Consider the following 21,530-nt stretch of genomic DNA (forward strand, 5'->3'; position numbering starts at 1 on the left):
TGTTTAAAATGTTATTGTACTATATACATACATACATATAGGCCTATATATACGTATACATACATACATATATGGTATATACATATACGGTGTATATAAATATAGACTGTACAGATGGATGGCTGCAATTCGAAACTGGCCTCTGTAAAAGCTGAATTTTTATCTGGATTGTACTATGTTTTTGTATGGACGTGGTGTTGGGTGCCTGCACATATGCACACATGGCATCAACGCATGGTGTTGTGTGCAGGCGCCCTACACTCTGTCTTTCGTTTTCTTTTATCCCCCTGTTCCCCTCACTGTATATATATTTTATTCCCTTTTCGCTTCCTATATGATGAATTCCTGTTCTGTTCTTACTTTAACTACATAGAAGTGTCTATTTGTTTGTCTCTAAATGTTTTGATGAATTGAACAATGTGGACCCTGTTGTAAACAAGTGTAAGGCTTAATTGGGTCGTCCACTCACAGTTAACAGTCTTTGTATTGAGTTTGTGCTTGAAATGTACTGTAATTCTGCAAACTGTTAATAAAGATTTCAATCAATCAAAAACAGACACATGTATATAACCATTGTGTGGAATAGGCCTAGCCTAAATTTAGTGAGAAATAATAAATTCCATCCACAGTAAACCTAGGCTTGAAACCTTGCCACTGAACGACATCTTTCACTTTCAGCACGAAGAAGGAAGTGATTATTTTTCCTATACACTCGTGGAGAACTAACTCAACTGGTCTGGTAGAGAACGTTGCTGCTGACTCACGCACTTCTCTAACCATGCAGTAACCACAGCGTTGCATATGGGTTAACGTCTTTGATTCGATGTTTTTGTGAAGTAGTAGGCTAATTGAAGACAGACAGGCTGTAAGGTAAGTGCGCTAATAATACTAATCGCATGATCATGATCAAAACGCCTTACAATACGCATGCGGATCCTAAACAAAATTGTTGTATTGTTTCCGAAATAACAATCACAACGCGAATCCCGAACACTGTGTGTGTGTGTGTGTGTGTGTGTGTGTGTGTGTGTGTGGGGGGGGGGGAATAACAATATTATTCAAAAGAATTCTGTACAGGGACTTTCAACACCAAAATAAGAAACATGTAGGCCTACTGGTAATAAACCCAGCTAAAACTGTCCATTATTACATTAGTAGGCTACTGTATAACTATAAGACAAGGCATCAGTAAAGTAAGAAACTAGAAATGTAACTTTCAGACTTTCAAACAATAAATAGGCCACTGCAAATGCAAACCTATAGAAATTGTGGACTCTGCTCAGTTCTCTCAGATTTATTATTTTATTGGACTTTTACTGTTTAAGTCACGAGCTCTTAAAGTTAGCATGAGTTTAATGCCAGTATGCCATTCATTGCCTTTCAACAGAAGCGTTTCATGGACCACTGCAAGGATCACTCTATGAGGTTTTGAACTGGTTCCTAGAGCAAATACCAGTAAAGGTAGACCGACCAGGATGGTTATCTTTGGGCACAGCGATGGCAAAACCACCGAGGCTGCTGGACTGAAAGATGAGATAAAAGAGAAGGCCCCGATCTCCTATCCCCATTATGGCAGCATTTGTGGAGACACCTGTCCCACGTGTCGTGGAACAGGACGCATTCCAAGAGGTAAAGGCTTGTATACCTGTCATTTGGACAACCTTTGTGTAAACATTCTCTGTATATTATTATTACACTTTTATCGTCTTTCTCTAAAAAGTCATTTAAAGCAGCACTATGGAACTATCCTCTTTACGCCGGATTTGACCCCGGTTTCCAGCTGAAGCTCTGAAATGTTTACCATTGAGCCGATAGAGCCTGCCTGCTTGCTCAGGGAATCATTTGAATCTTGACTATCAGGTCAAAATTCATGGTGTTAATGGAAATGACTTAGCTGTGGTCCACCACTCAATGGTTGCATAGATTGTTGTCTCTCCTTTGGGAGACCAAATGGGTCCTGTATGAGGGCTATGGATATTCAGCAGTTGACAAGGGAGCTACCTAAAACATTTCTCAACTGTTTAGGTCAAAAGTTCTCTTTCTATAAATGGATATGGCTACATTTTGCCACACTGTCATTGTAATCGTTATCTGTCACTCCCAAATAGTGTTTTATTAATGCTCTGTATATGTAAGTAATAAAGCTTGTTCTGTAGAAATGACTCTTAACCTCCTCTTCAGTGCGTATTACAGACTCTTAACCTCCTCTTCAGTGCGTGTTACAGACTCTTAACCTCCTCTTCAGTGTGTGTTACAACTCTTAACCTCCTCTTCAGTGCGTGTTACAGACTCTTAACCTCCTCTTCAGTGCGTGTTACAGAGGTCAGGAATGGGATGACGCATCCTTCTCTCTTTTTGACAGGACATGGGGACCAGCTAGTTGCTGTAATATCCTGCAATGACAAAAGACTGAAGCCCAGGCACACGTAAGGCTCATGTATTTTTGGATGCATGTGTGACTCTGTGTGTGACTCTGTGTGTGACTTTGTGTGTGACTTTGTGTGTGTGTGTGTGTGTGTGTGTGTGTGTGTGTGTGTGTGTGTGTGTGTGTGTGTGGGTGTGTGGGTGTGTGGGGGTGGGTGGGTGTGTTCCCGCATGCCCTGTGACAAATAATGTATCTGTTTTCTATTCTATTGCAATGTCATGTTCTCTTTTTTAATCATAAAACAAAAAGTAAGGTCAATGAGTAATGCATTATGGTTTCTTACACCATAGTGGACATGACGTTTCGAGCCTGTTGGCTCTTCATATGACTACTATCCATATTCCACACAGACTTGTTGATAACTGCTGTATCACTGTGTGTGTGTGTGTGTGTGTGTGTGTGTGTGTGTGTGTGTGTGTGTGTGTGTGTGTGTGTGCGCGCGTGCGTGCGTGCGTGCGTGCGTGCGTGCGTGCTTGCGTGCGTGCTTGCGTGCGTGCTTGTCCATGTAATTCCAGGAAATGCTACATGTGCATCTCGATGGCTGTGTGTCTCTTCGTCAGCTGCCTCACCCTCTTCTTCCTCTTTCCTCGGAGTGTCAAGATCACCCCCGTATCTGTCCAGTCTGTCATGGTCTACTTCACGCGAGATCAACAACAACTCACCATGGAAGTCAAAGTAAATTTGTAACTACACAGTACACTCCGGAGTGTTACTTTAGCACTGAATATGTAAAGGTTGACTCGTTGTAAGGCACAAACCAGATTTTGTGAGTAGGCTCACCTGTTTAGATGACAGACTCATTCTCCATCATCTGTCATCTAAAGTCTAGGTTCCCAAACCTTTCAGGTCGATATCCAAAAGAGACATTAGACGTTTGCCCGGGATTATTACAAAATATATGAATTCATGGAATTTATTAGAACGTTGTGTTTGTTTGTTTGTTTTAATATTCATACAAATATTTTGAAATATATATATTATTTTAAATGTAGGTAAAATGTAGCAGAAAACTTTCGCACACCTAGGAATTAGGCATATGCACAGTTGTGTAGGCCAGTGGACATCAATGAAAGCAATAAGGTACACCCGCACACTGTGTATTTGCTCGGTACATGAGTATTGTCTTATTTAATGAAGCAACGTTTCGGTCCCTCTGGACCTTCCTCAGGCATGGGGAATGTAGGTAAAATAAAATGGGATTTTTACTCAAGTCATGAGCCATAAAAATTGGTCTTTGACCCACAAATCGGACCCAAACTCACTATTTGAGAAAGAGTAGTCTCTCGAGACAGACTGTTGACTCACGTCAATAGAGGGTGCTGAAAGAGTGAACAAAATTATACAATACAAGCAACATGCGATAGAACTTAGACAAATGTATATTGTATTAAAAATACCAAAGAGGAAGATGTATATCTAGACAATGGTCACCTTCACAGAATGCGTCTTTTCACTTTTATAGAATCTCATCAACATCAGCAACCAGAACTATGTCCCTGTTCAGATAGTGGAGGTTGACATTCAAGGACTGATCTCTTACATGGTCAGGGGCAGGAATAAGATCTGCAATATGACCGCCATCCAGTCACGTTCCCAGAAAACGGTAAGTTTCTGATAGAAAAGTTCACATCATAATTCTGTACATATAATAAACTCCTCACAAAAAGTTCAGAAACGTAACTTGGTCGGTTATGTCTCCCTTTTAATAATATCAATTGGTATTGTATTGTATTTTATTTTATTTTTGATTAGTCACCTTTACAATGAGCTACATACAGCTTTTAAGGACCAGGCTTTCGTGGAATGACGAATGAGCAACACAGCTAAATGGCAGATGGTTGGTATTCACCCTTTCTTTGAGTTTCTTAGTGGATTGGATGATTGCACTCTCCCACAGTGCAATCATCCAATCCACTAAGCACCTCAAAGAAAGGGTGAATACCAACCATTTGCCAAAAACAACACATATTGGCCATTTTTACACTTTATAAATTTTACACTCAGTGTTAGGGAACTCAGTAGTGTCTGGCAGATCCAGCCACAACAGCTTGGCACCTCCTCCTCTTGCTGGTCACCAACCTAGCCACATTTTGCTGTGGGACGGCATCCCATTCCTCAACCAGGATTTGTTGCAAGTCAGCCAACATGCTTACAGTTATATTGGTCACTCAAGCACGTACAGCAAGCTGATGCAAGTGTTCGAGGTCGGGTTGAGGTCTGGACTCATGGCAGGCCATTCCATCCTCTCCACTCCCAAATTATGGAGGTACTCTGTGATGATCCTGTCTCTGTGGGGGCGAGTGTTGTGTTGTTTTTTCCTTATTTCTGTGGGAGAGTGCAATCATCCAATCCACTAAGCAACTCAAAGCAAGGGTGAATACCAACCATTTGCCATTTTGGCAAATGTTTTGGTGCTACCCACACCCATCACGACGTAAAATACAATACCAATTACCTACCTAATAAAGGGGAGAAATAATCGACCAAAGGTAAGTTTCTGAACTTTTTGGGAGGAGTTTACATAGTGCTATACTAATAATAATCACAATAATAATCTTAATCACAATCATATTAATAATTTGAATCATAATCATATTGCATACTATTATATTGTTTTGTACATAGAATTTCTAACTGCTTGTTCAACCTTTGCAGTATACTGTTCAAATTGACCTGAAAATCGATGAGCCTGGCTTAAAGTAAGTTTGAAATTCTTATTATTATTGTTGATAAATACTAGAATCCATTATAGAAAGGTTAGTGTATTTTAGCAGGGGAAAATGAATAGTTGGCCCTGTATAAAAAACGGTACAAGATACAGTCAGATTTAAAGGGACAGGATGCCCAAAATCACTTTTTCTTAGATTTTAACAAAAATAATTGTGCCTTTTGTGATATGAATATTTGGCGCTATTAGCTACATGTGTTTGTTTCATATACATAGTAGAGAGACAGGCTCCGCCACTTCCGTGTTTTTGTTAACGTCCTTGGTTTGCTGGTTCTCTTTTCTTTCATCTCGAAACAGACATTTTGTGTGTCCGTGTGTGTGTGTGTGTGTGTGTGTGTGTGTGTACACGGACATTATAACCACGCCTACATTTTACGTTTCTTTTCATTCTTTTCATTCACAAATAAATGACAAAGGGGGGTGTCTAGAATTTTTTTTTTTTTTTTTTTCTTACAAATGCAGAAGTAAATTGAGATCCAAACAGTGTCTAGCCTAATTTAAATAATCTTTTAAATGGACTCAAAATCTTAACTCAAACTGCAACCAAATTGTGAAATGAATACTGTTGCATACATAAGTAGCAATTTCACTTTTAGTATTTTTCTTTAATTTACAGGTACATTTCCTTTATATGTCAGATTACCTCTACTAAGTCCAATAATCAATGTTATTTATCTGTTTCAGCTCTTACTGCAGGTCAAATTCTATCAAGATTCACACGTTGTTCTTGGAGTTGCAGTAAGTGTCAATCTCTTTCTGTACATCAACGGAAAGGAGGTAACCTCCGCAGTATATCGCTCAAACCTACGAAGGTGTTAAAGACCTCAATTGGTGTTTCTTGACATGGTTGAATTCACCCCAACTCTATATGCATTTCATCCATCCATCCATCCATCTTCAACCGCTTATCCGTAGTCGGGTCACGGGGGCAACAGCTCCACCAGAATGTTCCAGACTTCTCTCTCCAGGGCAACATTAGTGACTTCCTCCTGGGGGATCCCGAGACGTTCCAAGGCCAGTGAGAGTCGATGTGTTTCCTCCAACTGCGCCTTGGTCTGCCCCGGGGTCTCCTCCTAGTGGGACGTGCCTCAAGGACCTCCCTAGCGAGACGGCCGAGAGGCATTTCTCTTTATTTAATTACATTATGGCAGAGATTTGTACTTGGAATGGTTGAAAGTGAAACTACTAACTACTAATGACATTGTAGGCTACATGGTGCCTGCTGGCATAGTGGTCCAGGCACATGACACATATAGGCTCTTGCCTGACAGTGTCTCGCATGTTCGAGTCCCGTTCATGACAACCTTTGCTGCATGTCTCTCCCTCTTTACTGTCTGTCTTCACTGTAACTATCAATAAATACATTGTACAATTTAGACATTTAGCAGACGTTCTCTGCAATGAATGGGAGGGTGACTCACATTCAGACTTGGGGGTGCTACAGCTCCTACAGGACTCAGGAGTAGCCACTTTTATACAAAGAGACATCCGAAAATAATTACTTGAAAAACATAATGCTGGCAACCGTAGCCGCCGTGTGCTTTAAATTGTTTTTGATGAGCGACACTGTCATAAGATACTACTGGAAGAGAACATGCTATAAGGTATATATACTAATGTTTAGCTTTGCTCCTACGTTTAATCATAAACCTTTCAATTATTATTATTGAGCGGTGCACACCGTCTCCTTTAAAGGGCTATGTGTTTCCCTCTGTCTGTCTGTCTGTCTGTCTGTTTGTTTAGATTAGAGTAGGACCTTAACCTTTGACCACTCTGTTTAGACAGTATGACCTATTGACCCCTGCAGATGCCGGGCCATTCCTAGCTAATTACACACACACACACACACACACACACACACACACACACACACACACACACACACACACACACACACACACACTCCCATTGACCACTACAGCACACGTGACATACACGCGCACACACACACACACACATGCGCACACACACACACACACACACACACACACACACACACACACACACACACACACACACACACACACACAGCACCGCTCAGTTCACACAGAGTGCGATAATGTTTCATTACAAATAAAAGCGGAGGAGCACAGCACAGTCGGCAGGACTTTGCTCTTGACAACACGAACATGTTATGAAAACCATGGTGTGGTTTTCTGCTAAAATAAATAAATAACATAAAAATGTCTTCGTTCTTTTGTGTTCCACAGGATGACGATGAACATAACCTATCTATCCCATTCGGAGCAAGTGTCTTTGAATACCTTCGAGTACATTGACTGTGGCGCCAACTCCACCATTCCTCACCCTATGGAGGGAGGACGCTAGACTAGCCTCGGAGACGGCAGGCGTTGAGAAGACAAGCACGAGAGTCTCTTTTCAGTGTAGTTTATTTCACAGGACCCATTTTCGAGGCTTGTTGTGCTGTTCTTGTGACTAAATAGAGGAGATGTGTGCCTCTCCCCGTGCCTTGATCTTCTCTGCACTTTATTTTATTCACTATTCTTTGCAATGTCTTGTCCTGTTTTGCACTTGTTGTTGTTACTTGTGTAACTGCACTTTTTTCAATAATGTTTTTATTGATTCTTTCATTTTATGACAAAGACAAGACAGGAAAAACAAAACAAACAAACAAAAACAGACAGCTCAGCTCAGGCGTGTTGTGGAGCAAAGGACACAATTATACACTTATACCAAATAAAAATAAAGTGCAAAAATAACAAATATGGACACATTTGCAGTTTGGTGCTTGAAAGTTTAGATGGGTTAACAACTCCAAATAAAATAAAATAAAATATATGCATTATACATACATAGATAGATACATAACAATATCCATAACTTTATCAATCCAGGTTAGTGGCATCACTTCTGTCCAGGAACCCTATGGTCAAGGTGGTAGCTAACTGAGGGCCAACAAATCTCAAATATGGGTCCCATATTTTATAGAAGGTATCTGTGGTGGAGCGTAGTAGGCAGGTTAAGAATTCCAACGGCATGCACTGCATGATTATTTTGTGCCAGTCTTTTTTTGTTGGTGGTTTCTCATTGATCCAGGACAACAGAATATTCTTCCTAGCAGCATAGGTTAAGAGATTAAACAGACGTGTATGGAACTTGTCAACAATCTTGTCATCAGGCAGCCCAAGAATCAAACACATAGGGTCAGGTTCAAACTCCATATTAAAGATCTCATTCAACTGCTGCACGATACCCAACCAGTATCGTTTAATCTTATGACATGACCAAACCACATTCCTAACACGTTACATGTCATTCTGAGTCTGATTCTCTAAAGAGATACACATTGTGAATGCAATTTTCTTTATAACTGGCTGTCTGAATCAGTATGTTCATGTTGTCATATAGTTTTTTGTTTTACTTACTCTTACGCTGCTTTAGCATGCCTGTGATTTCACTCACCAGAATGATTAACATAGAAGGTAGATGATTTATCTCAGGCTATTGCTATCTTAACTGTGAATGCTTTGAACGCTCGTCATGTCGTCGCTGTTCAGTGTTGGGTGGAAACCTCATGTCCAAAACTGTTAAGTATAGGGCATTGATTTACAAAAGGTTTGAATATGGAGATAAGAGGTTTCTGCCTGACAGCAATGATATACTGTATCATCTGTTATCATATACTGTATTTCTTGTCATTATACTGTATTGTTTTGTAATATAATGTATCATTGTGACTCTGAGTTCTATATTATATTCTTTTGGATCTGTCACTGATCACTGATCTTGGAATGCATCTGGTATGGGCTAATAATGGCTGGAGTTTATACATCCCGTTTGTCATGTAGTAGAATCAGATGTGTGTTCATTCTTTTTTCATTTGCTGTTTTCTTTCGTTTTAGAGATTTTAGCTAGGCCTACTTTATAACACTCATCTTTTTCTTTCTCTAATAACAACCTAAAACATGAACCTTGGTTGAAAACAAAAAACAAAACAAGTTGTCCACAGCTTGAAGTTGTTTGCAATGTGGTATACGTTGGGCTTTATTCTGTTATTTGGTTTATTGTGAAATCTACCCAATGTGTTGTTGCAGGTTCATATGTGAGGCAGTTGGCATCACCACTGTTGGGAATGCTGTGTGAAATTTACAGAGAGGACATGTAGCCTACATGATGCACAGCTATCAGAAATAAATCCCATGGGCATTGTGAAAATATCTAACCTTTACAATAAAAACAACATGAAAATGTATTTTGTCTATACTAGTATGGCTTATAAACAGTATGGGATATGAATAACAGTTTTTCAAGGATTGTGTGTTATATGGTAATATCAGCTTATATATTGTTTCGTAGTTGGAGTTTTGCTGGAGGAATGTGCTCTGACCTGCTTTCTTCAGCTACAGAAGATGGGCCCTGCAGCGCCCAGCTATAAAGACTGATGAGGGTTTCTTCTGGGTAGTAAATTGTGGCATATCACACAAACAATAACCTATACCAAGAAGTATGTAGTCCCACTCCTGTAGGTATATAGGCCTATAATCAGTATGACTTAAATACATAATTCATAATAATATAATTAAATATTGCACTCTGGCGACATGAATTTGGGGACTTCGTGAAAACGATGACACTTGTCCAAGTTGTCTTGTTATTGTTGTTAAGTTGTTCATTCCTATCCTGTCCCACTTTACAGCACAGTTACACTAACGCCTCAGCCACTGCAATCCCATACTTTGCCAGCAGAGGGAGGCGTGTAGACGTCCAGAGCGGACTGTGACGTCACATGCTTGCTATTGCAGTAGGTCCAGTGCTGTCAGCAGTGCCAGTCAGTGCATGGAAGGGAAGGGAACGGAACGGACGGGATCAGGCACGCATACAACATTGGAAATGAGCACAATTTGTTGACAAGTTAATTGTGGATGTGTGTTTTTGCATTGGGATAATGTTTTCACCGCCCATTCAAGTCAACATCTAGAGAAGGTAGGCCTATGTGCGCGACATTAGCCTACTTATGCATGACAGAGAAATTATTTGTCATTTCTATTTTTTCTGTGAAATGTGTATGTATAGTGTATAATTTGAACCGCAAGCATAGCTGATATCTTTTGCAAGATATCTTGATATCCATAAATGAGCAGTGGTAGGCCCATTTGTAAATTATTTGTAATTTATCATACTGTATTTACCCTATTAAATGCATTATCATTGCCTGTCATTGGCTGTGCTTTTCCAGAATAGTCACAGACGGTCTGTTGCAAGCAATGTTTTCCCTTTATAGATAGAATTAGAATGGGATAACGGTTTAGATTAGAATTTAGAAGATAGCTGTTTCCCCCTACAATTTGACATATCAACACCCCAACAGGATTAGAGCTGCAGCAATGACTGAGAGTGTCCATGAATAGCCTAGATATTCATGCATGCATTAAACTTTAAATCAATCCTGCCCTAAGAAAAGCCATTCTGGTTTTAGCAGTCTTAAGAGGATTAGGCTGGGTAAATAAGGCAACCTCCAGCCAAGTGTTATGATCCCATCATGTTACAATAATGGAATCAAATCAATTACCGTTTGAAGAGGTCACAAATTGTCCTATTATGCAATTATGTAGCAGTCTCTCTCTTTGAGAGACTTAGCCTACATTGAAGGAAAGTATCTAATAACACATTGTGATAAAGTGTCATTTTGTATTGTTGAGGTCCAGATAGTGATGCTATAGGCTGCATGCTTTGAAAGTTGAGAAATGTCAGTCTGACTGGACTGAAGTGTAATGTTCAGTATTACAAATGTGTTTGTAATATGAGAGTTCCCACCAGTGTTTTGCATGCAGTCTATCTGACATTAGTTCGAAGTTCCTCAACTCCACTCATCACACTCCATATATGGTCATTCTAAAACACGGTGTTTTAGAATGAACATAAAATTAATGGAGAAGATAATGGGTGTTTTAAACACCCATTATCTTCTCCTTTTTATGAGGCCATGAGACACACTCCAGTCCTGACCTTCTCCACTGAAATGCCAAACTGTTGACCAAGGGTTTATTTTTTATTTTTTATCAAGGATCTGCCACCTGACCTGAAGTAGGTGAGAAACGTCCGCTGGGAATCATGGGGAACCAGCTGACCGATATCGCCCCCAACGCCCGCTTCCTGCCAACCTTCCAGTCGCTGCACGTGGTGGTGATTGGCCTCGACTCCGCCGGCAAGACCTCTCTGCTCTACCGGCTGAAGCTGAAGGAGTTCGTCAAGACCATCCCCACCAAGGGCTTTAACACGGAGAAGGTCAAGGTGGCCATCGGGAGCTCGCGAGCCGTCACCCTGCAGGTGTGGGACGTGGGCGGCCAGGAGAAGCTGCGTCCCCTGTGGAAGTCGTACACGCGGCGGACCGACGGCATGGTGTTTGTGGTGGACTCCACCGAGCTGGAGCGCATGGAGGAGGCCAAGGTGGAGCTGCACAAGATCACACGCACCTCGGAGAACCAGGGCGTGCCGGTGCTGATCCTGGCCAACAAGCAGGACATGGACACGGCCCTGGCGGTGGGCGAGGTGGAGAAGCTGCTGGCCGTGCACGAACTGAGCGCCGCCACGCTGCGCCACGTCCAGAGCTGCAGCGCCGTGGACGGCCGGGGGCTCCAGGCGGGCCTGGAGAAACTCCACGAGATGATCCTGAAAAGGAAGAAGATCGTGAAGCACAGCAGAACTAGAAAGAGATGAGCCCTTTCGTCCCCATGCACACTCTCTGGATATTTTCTTCAGACGTCTGTTCACTATCGAGACACTTTTTAGTTTTTTATTCTAGGTTTCCCTTTTAACGGGATGGCTTCTTTTTGTGACAACAAAGGGACCAATTTAAGGTGGCCTCAGGGTCAGGAGGAATGGATTTTGGACCTAATTTGTCTTGCAGTATGGACACAATTACTCAAACACGTCATTTGGACTTAATGACTTCATGTTATAGATTTCCAAATGAAGAGACATGACCTTGATAATTGGGGTTTTAAGAAAGATTGTTTATTCAGCACTTGCCCTCCCTTGTTGAGAGAAATTGTCAACTTTCTGTTTCATTTTTGAACTTTCCTTGTTACATTAAGTACCGTTTCTTTTCCTACAATGTGATGAGTGCTTGCCTGGTGAAGAAAAGGAAAGCTGTCTTCTTTGGTGAAGAAAAGGAATTGACTGAAATACAGGGTGCTTAGGTGAAGAAGGATTTTTCTAGTCACCAGAGATTTTTATAAATTAATAATATCCACATATTTTTTCTCCAACATTGTAATAACGTTGCACTGTGTGTATACCCTTTTATCCAGTAAAATGGCACAGAGTAGCCATGGGGCACAAAGTTATATGTACTGTATGTTCATAGCCATGGAACAAAGATCATAAATGCATTCCTCTCATGCCACAGAGGTTAAGTTTCACTTGGACTAACAAATAGTGTTTATACAAATTGTACATTTTGTTTTGTTTTTTATCATTGAAGAATTAATAAATCAAAGCACTGTACTGAATGTCCATTGCAATCCTTTTAGGATGATGGGTTACATAATGTCTTCGTTCTTTTGTGTTCCACAGGATGACGATGAACATAATATCTATCCCATATATAGTGTGCATGTGTGGGGACACTTGAATGAGAAGACATCCTTTTGACAACGAAGATTCAAATCTCTTTTAATATCTTTTCAGTTGTGTCATCCGGAAAGGAAACTCGGCCATCCAAATCTAGTTTAGTATTGTGCCTTGAATTTATACTGTAGAATAGATGGGTTATTCAAAGAACCAAATTCGGCCCCCCAGGTAATAAAATGAACATGACTAAATTTGCTTTCATAACTATAAATAGCCACAATAGGACCTCTGCTGCCACCCTGGTGAAGACAAATGGAATGTCCTACAGCATATAGCAGAGCCGTGACTGAAAGAGCAAAGCCCACAGTACATGTGCACATGCTTTCATACAGTATGATGCAGATGTGATGCAATGAGTGCATCAATAGTTTGACTCTTGCCGATGAAGTCAATAAACAGTAGAATGCAGCCATTCAGAATCCTAACCCTAACCCCTAACCCTAACCGGGTTTCTGAATGGCCGTGTTTCTGAATGGCGGTGTTTCTGAATGGGGGTCTGTTACCAATCATACAGCCCATTACAACTATACTATGTGTGAGAGAAAACAAACCCTTTTATCACTAATTGTGGAAAAACAAGAGCAATACACTTGTATTGTTTTTGACCATGTGATGCCATTATAGTCTTTGGCTGCATTCTGTTGCCTCATAAAAAAGATTTGGATGTTATTTTTAGACCTTGACATTCATGTCCAATATGCATAGACCTAATTGAACCCATTCTGTCAAGTTGTGATTCATTTCTTAACTTAACTTACTATGTAAAGGTGACTGTGTCATCAGTTTGTACTTAATACAGTATGTATTAAGTCTCAGTGGTGGTGGCTCAGATAATTGGCCTGTACTTGGGCAGAGATGGTGTCATGGGTTCCAATCTATTTATTTCACTGTGTAGCTGCCACCCATTTTCCTCCACAATATTGTCTAATAATGCCCTAAAAGCCTTTGTTAAAAAGCCCCTTAGCAGCAGCTCCTGGAGGCCATGTTGATCCTTATACCAACAAGAGATTCTGGCCGAAGGTTAGTGCCAGATTCGAGGGCTCATCCTCTGGGGAGCATGAATGTGTGAGTTTCATGGCAATCGGCTCTTTAGATGTTAAGTGGATGTTTGGGCCAAAGGGTGTCACTAGGGGGAAGGCTATATAGGGTCATCAACATGACAGTTGGGATCCAAGGGTCATCCTCCATGAAAGTACAGAGTCCCATGGCAATAAAATAAAATAAATAAAATAATGTGGTGAACGGATGTATCATAGATAACTTTCGGCAAGGAATCTTGTCTTTCATACTTGGATCTTTTTTGGATAGAAACAAATGAGTTTATGGAAACATAATGTTCTCCTTTCTCTCCTCCAACCTTCGCACGCAAGTCTATTTTCTCTGATGAGGGGGAGAGAGATGAGGGGGGGGGGAAGACACGCAGCAAAGTTCGTCGGGCTCGAGACTGACTCACTGTCAGGCTGGATTACCAGCCTAGGTGCCTGGACCGCTCGGCCAGCCCAGGCCTAATTAGACCTCTCTGAGTAGTAAGTTAGTATACCCAATTTCCAAAGAGCCTGGCCCTGGTATCCTCGCAGCAAGCTCTGGTTCAAAATACATTGTCATACTTTGAATACTTTTCTTCCAAGCATTTATGAATTGCAGAGATAGAGAAACAATAACGCCTCCTGAGTCCTGTTCTCTGTATTGTCACATTCGATTAAGGTGTTGTTTGAGTGCACCACTGACAAACAGACTTTGGCAGAGGGAGTACAAGCTGCTGGCCTGCTGCTGTAATGTTTTTGGCTGCATGGACCAGCAGGCCAGCCTAATATACATACCATACTTGCATGACTGACCGACTGACTGAGCCTCTCATCATCAACTGCAATAATGTTGCAGTTGAAATTGATTACCACCAGCATGCCTTTGTAAACGTAAATTGTTTTATGTGTTACTGGGCACTGCTTGCATTTTACACTATTCATACAATATGTGGGACCAGTGTTGGTCTGGCATGCTATGGTCTCTCTTCTGCCATGTCTTCCTGTCGGGGGACTGCCCCGTGGTCCGACCTCCCGTTAGTTCGACCATGCATTAAGTTTGGCAAACATGCATTAAGGTTGTTTCTGTGTGCACGCTTTGTCATGTGACACAGTTGTGCAACAAAGCATATATTAGGCATTAGCCTAAATAGCCCAGGCACATGCGGCCACCCACCCACATTCTGGCTGTGCTCCAGATTTCTTCCTGTAACAAACAGGAGCTTTCACTTGCCACTATCACAAATTAATGAGCGACTGTGTTTTTTTACCAACACAAAGACTGCGTGACTCAACAAAACCAGTGTAGGCCTACAGCTTTCCATCCACAGCACTGATGTCAACTGGTAGCTTTTTTATACACAGCTGAGTTAATGAGCCTGGACTTCATCATGTCAAGGGGTGCATTCTAGATCTAGAACATACAATACATACTATAACCCTTAAAATTATATACAAAATCTCCATTAACTACACACAGGTATAGTAATGATTCCTCCTTCACAGTACTATAAACAATAAAAGCCTATTTAGCAATTGCAAAAGCACATCACAATCCCCCTCTGCCGTTAACACTATGGCATTGGTTCAGCCCAATTACACTGGAAGACACAGAACACCAAACTTAACATATTGAACTTTTCCTCTATATTGCACTCAAACCATATTACACTCAGAATTGCACTTGCTCTTATAGTGCACTCAGATGTATTGCATCTGAGTATTGCACCATCATGATTCACCATCAAATATTTGTATGTTTCCACAGGTGGAACTCGTCAGGGCTGAGTGGCCAGTTCATCTGGAGAGGAAACAACCCCCAAATGTTCAGTCAAACCTAAGTCAATAATACATAAATAAACAATACAATAATTTCTTTACTGTGTAAATGACACTGTGCAAATTACTAAAGTGCATACGGTACGTGCCAAAAATCAATCCAATCAATCAAAATACATGTGCAAAATAGATGTGCAAAGGATAGATTGGAAAGGAAAAAACTAACAAACACACAAACAAACAAACAAAAAGGTACCACTATCCCACACTTAACACCCAGCCTTATACTGTTTTTTTTTCTTGTTTCTGCTTTCACCTGCAGATTCCAAAAGAAGGAACATGCTACAGCTACATCATGTAAATGTATTGCAGTGCATTTCTACACTTATTACCAGCCCATTGACTGACCTTCAAAGATACTATGAAACACATGGCCAGTATAAACCATATACACACACACACACACACACACACACACACAAACACACGCGCACGCGCGCACACACACACACACACACACACACACACACACACACACACACACACACACACACACACACACACACACACACACACACACACACACACACTGTTGTTTGTTGCAGATGGCATGATGAGATAACAGTGCATAATATCATCTTTGACATACAAGGACACGCCGTTATCCATTCTATGCCACAGTAGCTGTTGCTAGTGAACTATTGTCTGATAAGCTGTTTTACGAGATGGCATCTTGATATGTTGTCACAGATATGGCATGCTGTGTGAATGGCGTCGGTATGTATAGGCTACACGGCACACACACTCATGTACGCACGGCACACACACTCATGTACACACACGCACACGCACGCACAAACGCACACACGCACACAGCGCACGCACACACACGCACACACACACACACACACACACACACACACACACACACACACACACACACACACACACGCACGCACACAAACACACAGTGTGACCTCTATGGTCCAACTGTCCGTATTATTCACAACAGTGATCTCATTAAAAACTTTTCAGGACACCTTTTGCAGAATCATCTTGACACAGCAGCTGCTTCTCTGAATAAATTAGCATCACGATGGGAGTTTTGCTAAAGTCGGGAGACACGGCGCTCTGTAGAAGCGCCAACACCTGCCAAGAAGGAAGCGAATGGTAAAAAAGTGGAGGAACACTCAGGGCCGGTTCTAGGGGGTTAGCCGGTTCCCAATGAAAAGTTATGGGGAATATTTATTTTTATCGAATATAAACATACCACGACATAACGGTACCATATCCTTTCTGCTTGGGTGCAGGGCAGCATTTTTTGAGAAATGTAGACGCACCTGAACACATCTTTGCCATCAGTGTTGTTAGCTGATGGAAATTGGGTTGTTGGTCAAAGAAGGAGAAGATAAACTGATATGATTGTAACATCTGTGCCCAGAGTCACATTGGTTCCATGCATTTTTTGTTTGCTATGCACCATTTTTCATGTATTTTATTATTTTCTACCAATCTGCTGCTCTATGAATTTTCCTAATTATCTGCTGGACTATATGCTACAAGAAGCCAGTGAGATGCATGTGTTGCCATAGCAACAGGCAGTGATTGAGAAGCCCCGCCCACAGCTCACCTGGCTGATGGAGTGATGGGCAATCACAATGTTTGGAGCACCTGGAGAGTTTGACTCAGGCAGTCCAGGGTGGAGGAGCAGAGAGACAGACAGGCTACTGCTGTGGGCAAGAGGAATATTTCCCATGTCTTGCCATTCTTTCCCTTTTGGATTATTCCCTTGAATTTGGATTATTCCCTTGAATTTGGATTATACCTCTGGAGAACTTCTTCCCTTTCCTGGAGATTGGATATTGGATATTTGACCAGACCTTTCCAAGGAGTTTAAGAGTGGCCAGAGGAGACTGGCCACACTCGACAGGCTGGTTTGGATTTACGTTATTTTTGGACGCCTGAGTTTAGTTTTGGACACTTTGAGTTTAGTTTGGACAGTGCTAGGACACTAAGACTTCACACCCCTACCTTTTGAGAGTTTTATTTAATTTTGATCTGTTTAAGTGAACATTTTGTGAACGAGAACTTGATTTTTCTTTTGATTTAATAAATCACAGTTAAGCTTATTTGCCGATTTGTTTAGTGATTCTTATTCTGAACTGACCCACCACCTCCCTCATTTTGCTATAATTGGTTTATTTAATTGTTATTATTGTAATCGTTATAGCTCATACTACTTTCTCTGTACCTCCACCTCACAATTTCTCTCCACTGTGGACCTCACATGTGTCTCTGGATGGCAGCTGACAGGAATAGTCCTTGAGGAGGAGAGAAAGATAGGATTATGGGGGATTAGTCAGGGCAGTCACCCAACAACAGGTACTGCATATCCCTGGAAATATGGGGTGACGAGGGTGCTGCCCTCATGCTACCCCCATCGCCCACCATCTCCCACGGTCCCACCTCTGATACACAGGTTCGCTAGCACTTACATCTGTTGTGGCTTCAGGTCTGAGCTCGCACAAACACCCACCACAAACACACCCCATGTGTCACGGTTAATTGTAAGTCCCTGTGGCAGAGATAGCAGGAGGAAGTGGTGAATCGTCCCCACATGTCTATTCCGACCGGTTCGTCCTGCTTTTGACACAACTAGGGCGATGCTCTTTGGGAATGCACAGAGCATTAGATATAGACAGAGTTACGCGAACTGCGTTCACTTCATGGGGCCAGTCCATTGGCTGCTCTCCTACATAGACTATGCATTGAGCGTGGGGACAACCAACTGGGCCAAGTCCTGGACCGGAAGTAGGCAGAAATGCATTGGACTCAGGCAACAGCCCAGCTTTAATGATCTTGAATCCCTTTATTTACCCTTTCTTACTGATGACATCAGGGATATAGGTATGGATCTAAAAGCGATACAGGCAGACAGACAGATCTCCATATGGGCATAAAGGCCTTTTTGGGGGCGTTTCTGTACAACCGTGGGTCCAACCGACTCGACACCGGGCACTGCACTCCCTGTGGTGGTATGGAATGCATGTGTCAGTGGGGCTAAAGGCTCATTCATAGTCTGGATTTTCGATGGTGAGGTGACCACCGCTCCGGTGGTGAGGTGACCACCGGAGCTGAAATAACGTTGAGCGGTGGTGAGTAAAAACAGAGAGAAGGGCTGGGGCGGTGGCGGTGGTTTGCTCGTCACCGCGGCTCGTGATGTCATGTTGTAGTTCGGTGGTCACCTCACCACTGAAAATATGACTATGAATAACGCTTAACGGTTCTCGAGTTACGTGGATTACAGACATACACACATACACACGTACACACAGAGACTTGGTGCATTTATAGTTAGATAGATAAGCTGATTTGCCCAGCAGATTCAGGGTTTGAAAACAACCCGGGAGATGGAAGTACAGTATAGTGATTTGGTATTTTCCTTTGCACGCTTGAAATACTATTGACTTCTTTGGAGTTTTGATCCTATAATTTAACAAGCTGGACCATGGTGGTCCCAGTTGGTTGGTTAGCTTTTTAATTTATTTGGAAAAGAGTTTGAGATGAAGCCTCCAGACAGTGATGTTCCACTGCGTTCTTTCCTCAGGACCTTCAGATGAAATGTAATGGTGTGCTGAACACAAATCTCAGCCTCTCAACGTCTCCAGCCAGCCATAATTACGCATCACCACGGCAACCCCGGGACAGCGCTGCGGCCACTAAAAGGATGACCTGAGAGGGCAATAGTGGGGGTCAGATTGCTTTTGTGGTTGCACATCCAATCCAGCTGGGGTTACCGAGGGGGCAGGGAGATTAGAAAGGCAGCGCAAATCAATACTGGAATACCAACTCTTTGTCTCTCCTTCCCTGTCAGACTTTCGTTCCATCAATCTCTCTCTTTCCCCCTTTCCTTTCTTACTATCCCTTGCTGTCTCTCTTTCTCTTTCTCTGTTACTCTCAACTCTCTAGGCACCCCCCCCCCACCCCCCTCATTATATATCTTTCTCACTCCCAACCAGGGCCGATATTGGTGTGAATCAGTGTGAAAGCATCTCAGGTTTCACACTGATCAGGGATTTGCGAGAAGCTGACGCTGCTGTGGAAGTAGGAGGGGGCGGGGTGTTCGTGCCACTATGCACAGTGTGTATCGTGTAAGTCTTTTGAAGGTTGAACGGGGGACTATGTTTGTGGGAGGGCCAGATTTGTCCTCCTCATGTCTTTTCATCCAAAAGGTCCATAAACCAAATAGATCCGAGGCCTTTAAGCGTTGAGCGGCAGGCGAAGGCCTCCTAGGGATATATCCAAAGCTTGGGTCATACATTTAGAGAGCTTATTCGGTTAAGATGCTATATACAGAATATCACACAGAATATCTACAGGCGATGGCGAGAGAAAAACACCCGCACATGAAACCAGCATCTATATTTCTTAGTTGTGAAAACAGCTCTCCAGCGGGGGGGAGGGGCTCTTGTGTGCGAGTACGGTCGAACACGCTCGCATCCACCAACCACCACGGCTCTGAGGTGATCCCGGAGGTACAACATATGGATCCAATTGTCTTTCTTTTAGATGTCCTTGGCCACTGGCTACGGACAGTAATTATTTTCATATGAATAAGGGATCTCACCTCTGGGAAGTGTGGCGCGTGATATTCATATTCATAAATATGTTTCGCTTCTCTGCAGAATCTTAGGCGTGGGGTGATTCATAGCCCCAGGGAGCCCCCAGGAAATTATGGGCTGCATATTTAGAGATGGAAACGTTCAAGCCGGAACTTTTCCAAACATTTCAGTGGGGGCATGAAACATTGACTCCATCGATGATTTCACGGTTCAGCCACAGCATTTGATTACATTTCGAGTGCAAGCGGATCTGGTATTGGCACGTGTGTTCTTCACATGTAAACCAGTGCAATCGTTGACTAGAAGAAAAAGAACGAGGACCACAGGTGCAACTTAAGGTCATGTGTAAGGTCCTTTTCTGTTTGTTCAAATCATAGACTGTAGAAAATATGAATGAAGGGAACCGCCACGTGACCCATTGGGTCTATACATATTCTACATATCCGAATAAAAATACGCAATCTTGGAACTTCCGGTCCCCAAAAGAAACCATGCATCACTCACTGGAATGTATTTTTCAGTTAAAACCTTTGAATACATGTTTGAAGGACCATGATCAATGTCTTAAGACCAGCATGTTAACCTTTTAATGTGAAAAATCCGGTCTGAAGCCTGCATGATCGTGAAATTATGATATCGGCTGCCTTGCCACTAAAATAAGTGTTATATTCTGATTTGCAGATTCGGACTCTATAGAAAACATTATAGAGCGTTTGTTCAGTAGCAGGATACGGTCTCCCATGTCTCCCTCCCGGCTCATTTGTAAACAGGAAATGAAATTTCAGGTTCAGATACCAGAACTCATACAGGAGGATACAAGATAAACAAGTGAAATTGGAAGTGATGACAGTGGAAGACAAAATTGGAACAGGAACACTATAAAATTCAAGCTGATAAATGGGTATTCTCCCCAGGCTTCATGGTTGGCATGGAATTGGCAACCCTGCAGCTGAAAATGTATATCTTCAGTTTATTAAATTAAAGAGTTGGAGAGACGAGGAGACCCCTGTATAAACAAAGAGACTATACTCTATCTATAAAACTATATAAAATTATTATCACAATATAGAGCTACAACATTAAAAGAAATCTCTTGTTCTACCTTTAAATAAACAATGCATGAAGACCGTATAGGTGGAAACATGTCGGTTGAATTAAAGTTGTCCTCCTTTTTAACCTTTAAGTGTGCCCGGATCTCCGCTTTGTTCTAAACAATGCATGGTATTCGTAATATGACTTTAAATCTTTTTCCTAAGCTGTTACCAAAAGAAAACACACTGTGTTATTGTATGTACTTCTTAGCATGGATCAGTACATACTACATACACAACATACAGTAGCAAAACCACTGCCACTCCAAT

The 21,530-nt window shown here is 41.9% G+C and overlaps 2 protein-coding genes across 2 annotated transcripts; both read left to right on the plus strand.

Moving 5' to 3' along the window:
- Window positions 1-680: 680 nt before the first annotated feature.
- Window positions 681-9,326, plus strand: tmem106a (transmembrane protein 106A). Its single transcript, XM_080788672.1, has 8 exons — window positions 681-870; window positions 1,388-1,629; window positions 2,363-2,426; window positions 2,941-3,100; window positions 3,888-4,028; window positions 5,081-5,124; window positions 5,838-5,891; window positions 7,364-9,326. The coding sequence occupies exons 2-8, from the start codon at window positions 1,476-1,478 to the stop codon at window positions 7,479-7,481; spliced, it is 735 nt and encodes a 244-aa protein (XP_080644798.1). The 5' UTR covers window positions 681-870; window positions 1,388-1,475; the 3' UTR covers window positions 7,482-9,326.
- A 626-nt stretch (window positions 9,327-9,952) lies between these two features.
- On the plus strand, window positions 9,953-12,620 carry arl4d (ADP-ribosylation factor-like 4D). Its single transcript, XM_080789430.1, has 2 exons — window positions 9,953-10,097; window positions 11,179-12,620. Exon 2 carries the CDS (start codon window positions 11,226-11,228, stop codon window positions 11,829-11,831), a length of 606 nt encoding a protein of 201 aa, XP_080645556.1. The 5' UTR covers window positions 9,953-10,097; window positions 11,179-11,225; the 3' UTR covers window positions 11,832-12,620.
- The last annotated feature ends 8,910 nt before the right edge of the window (window positions 12,621-21,530 follow it).

The sequence above is a fragment of the Protomyctophum bolini genome (assembly GCF_963924005.1).
Source record: "Protomyctophum bolini genome assembly, chromosome: 18".
Classification (NCBI taxonomy): Eukaryota; Metazoa; Chordata; class Actinopteri; order Myctophiformes; family Myctophidae; genus Protomyctophum; species Protomyctophum bolini.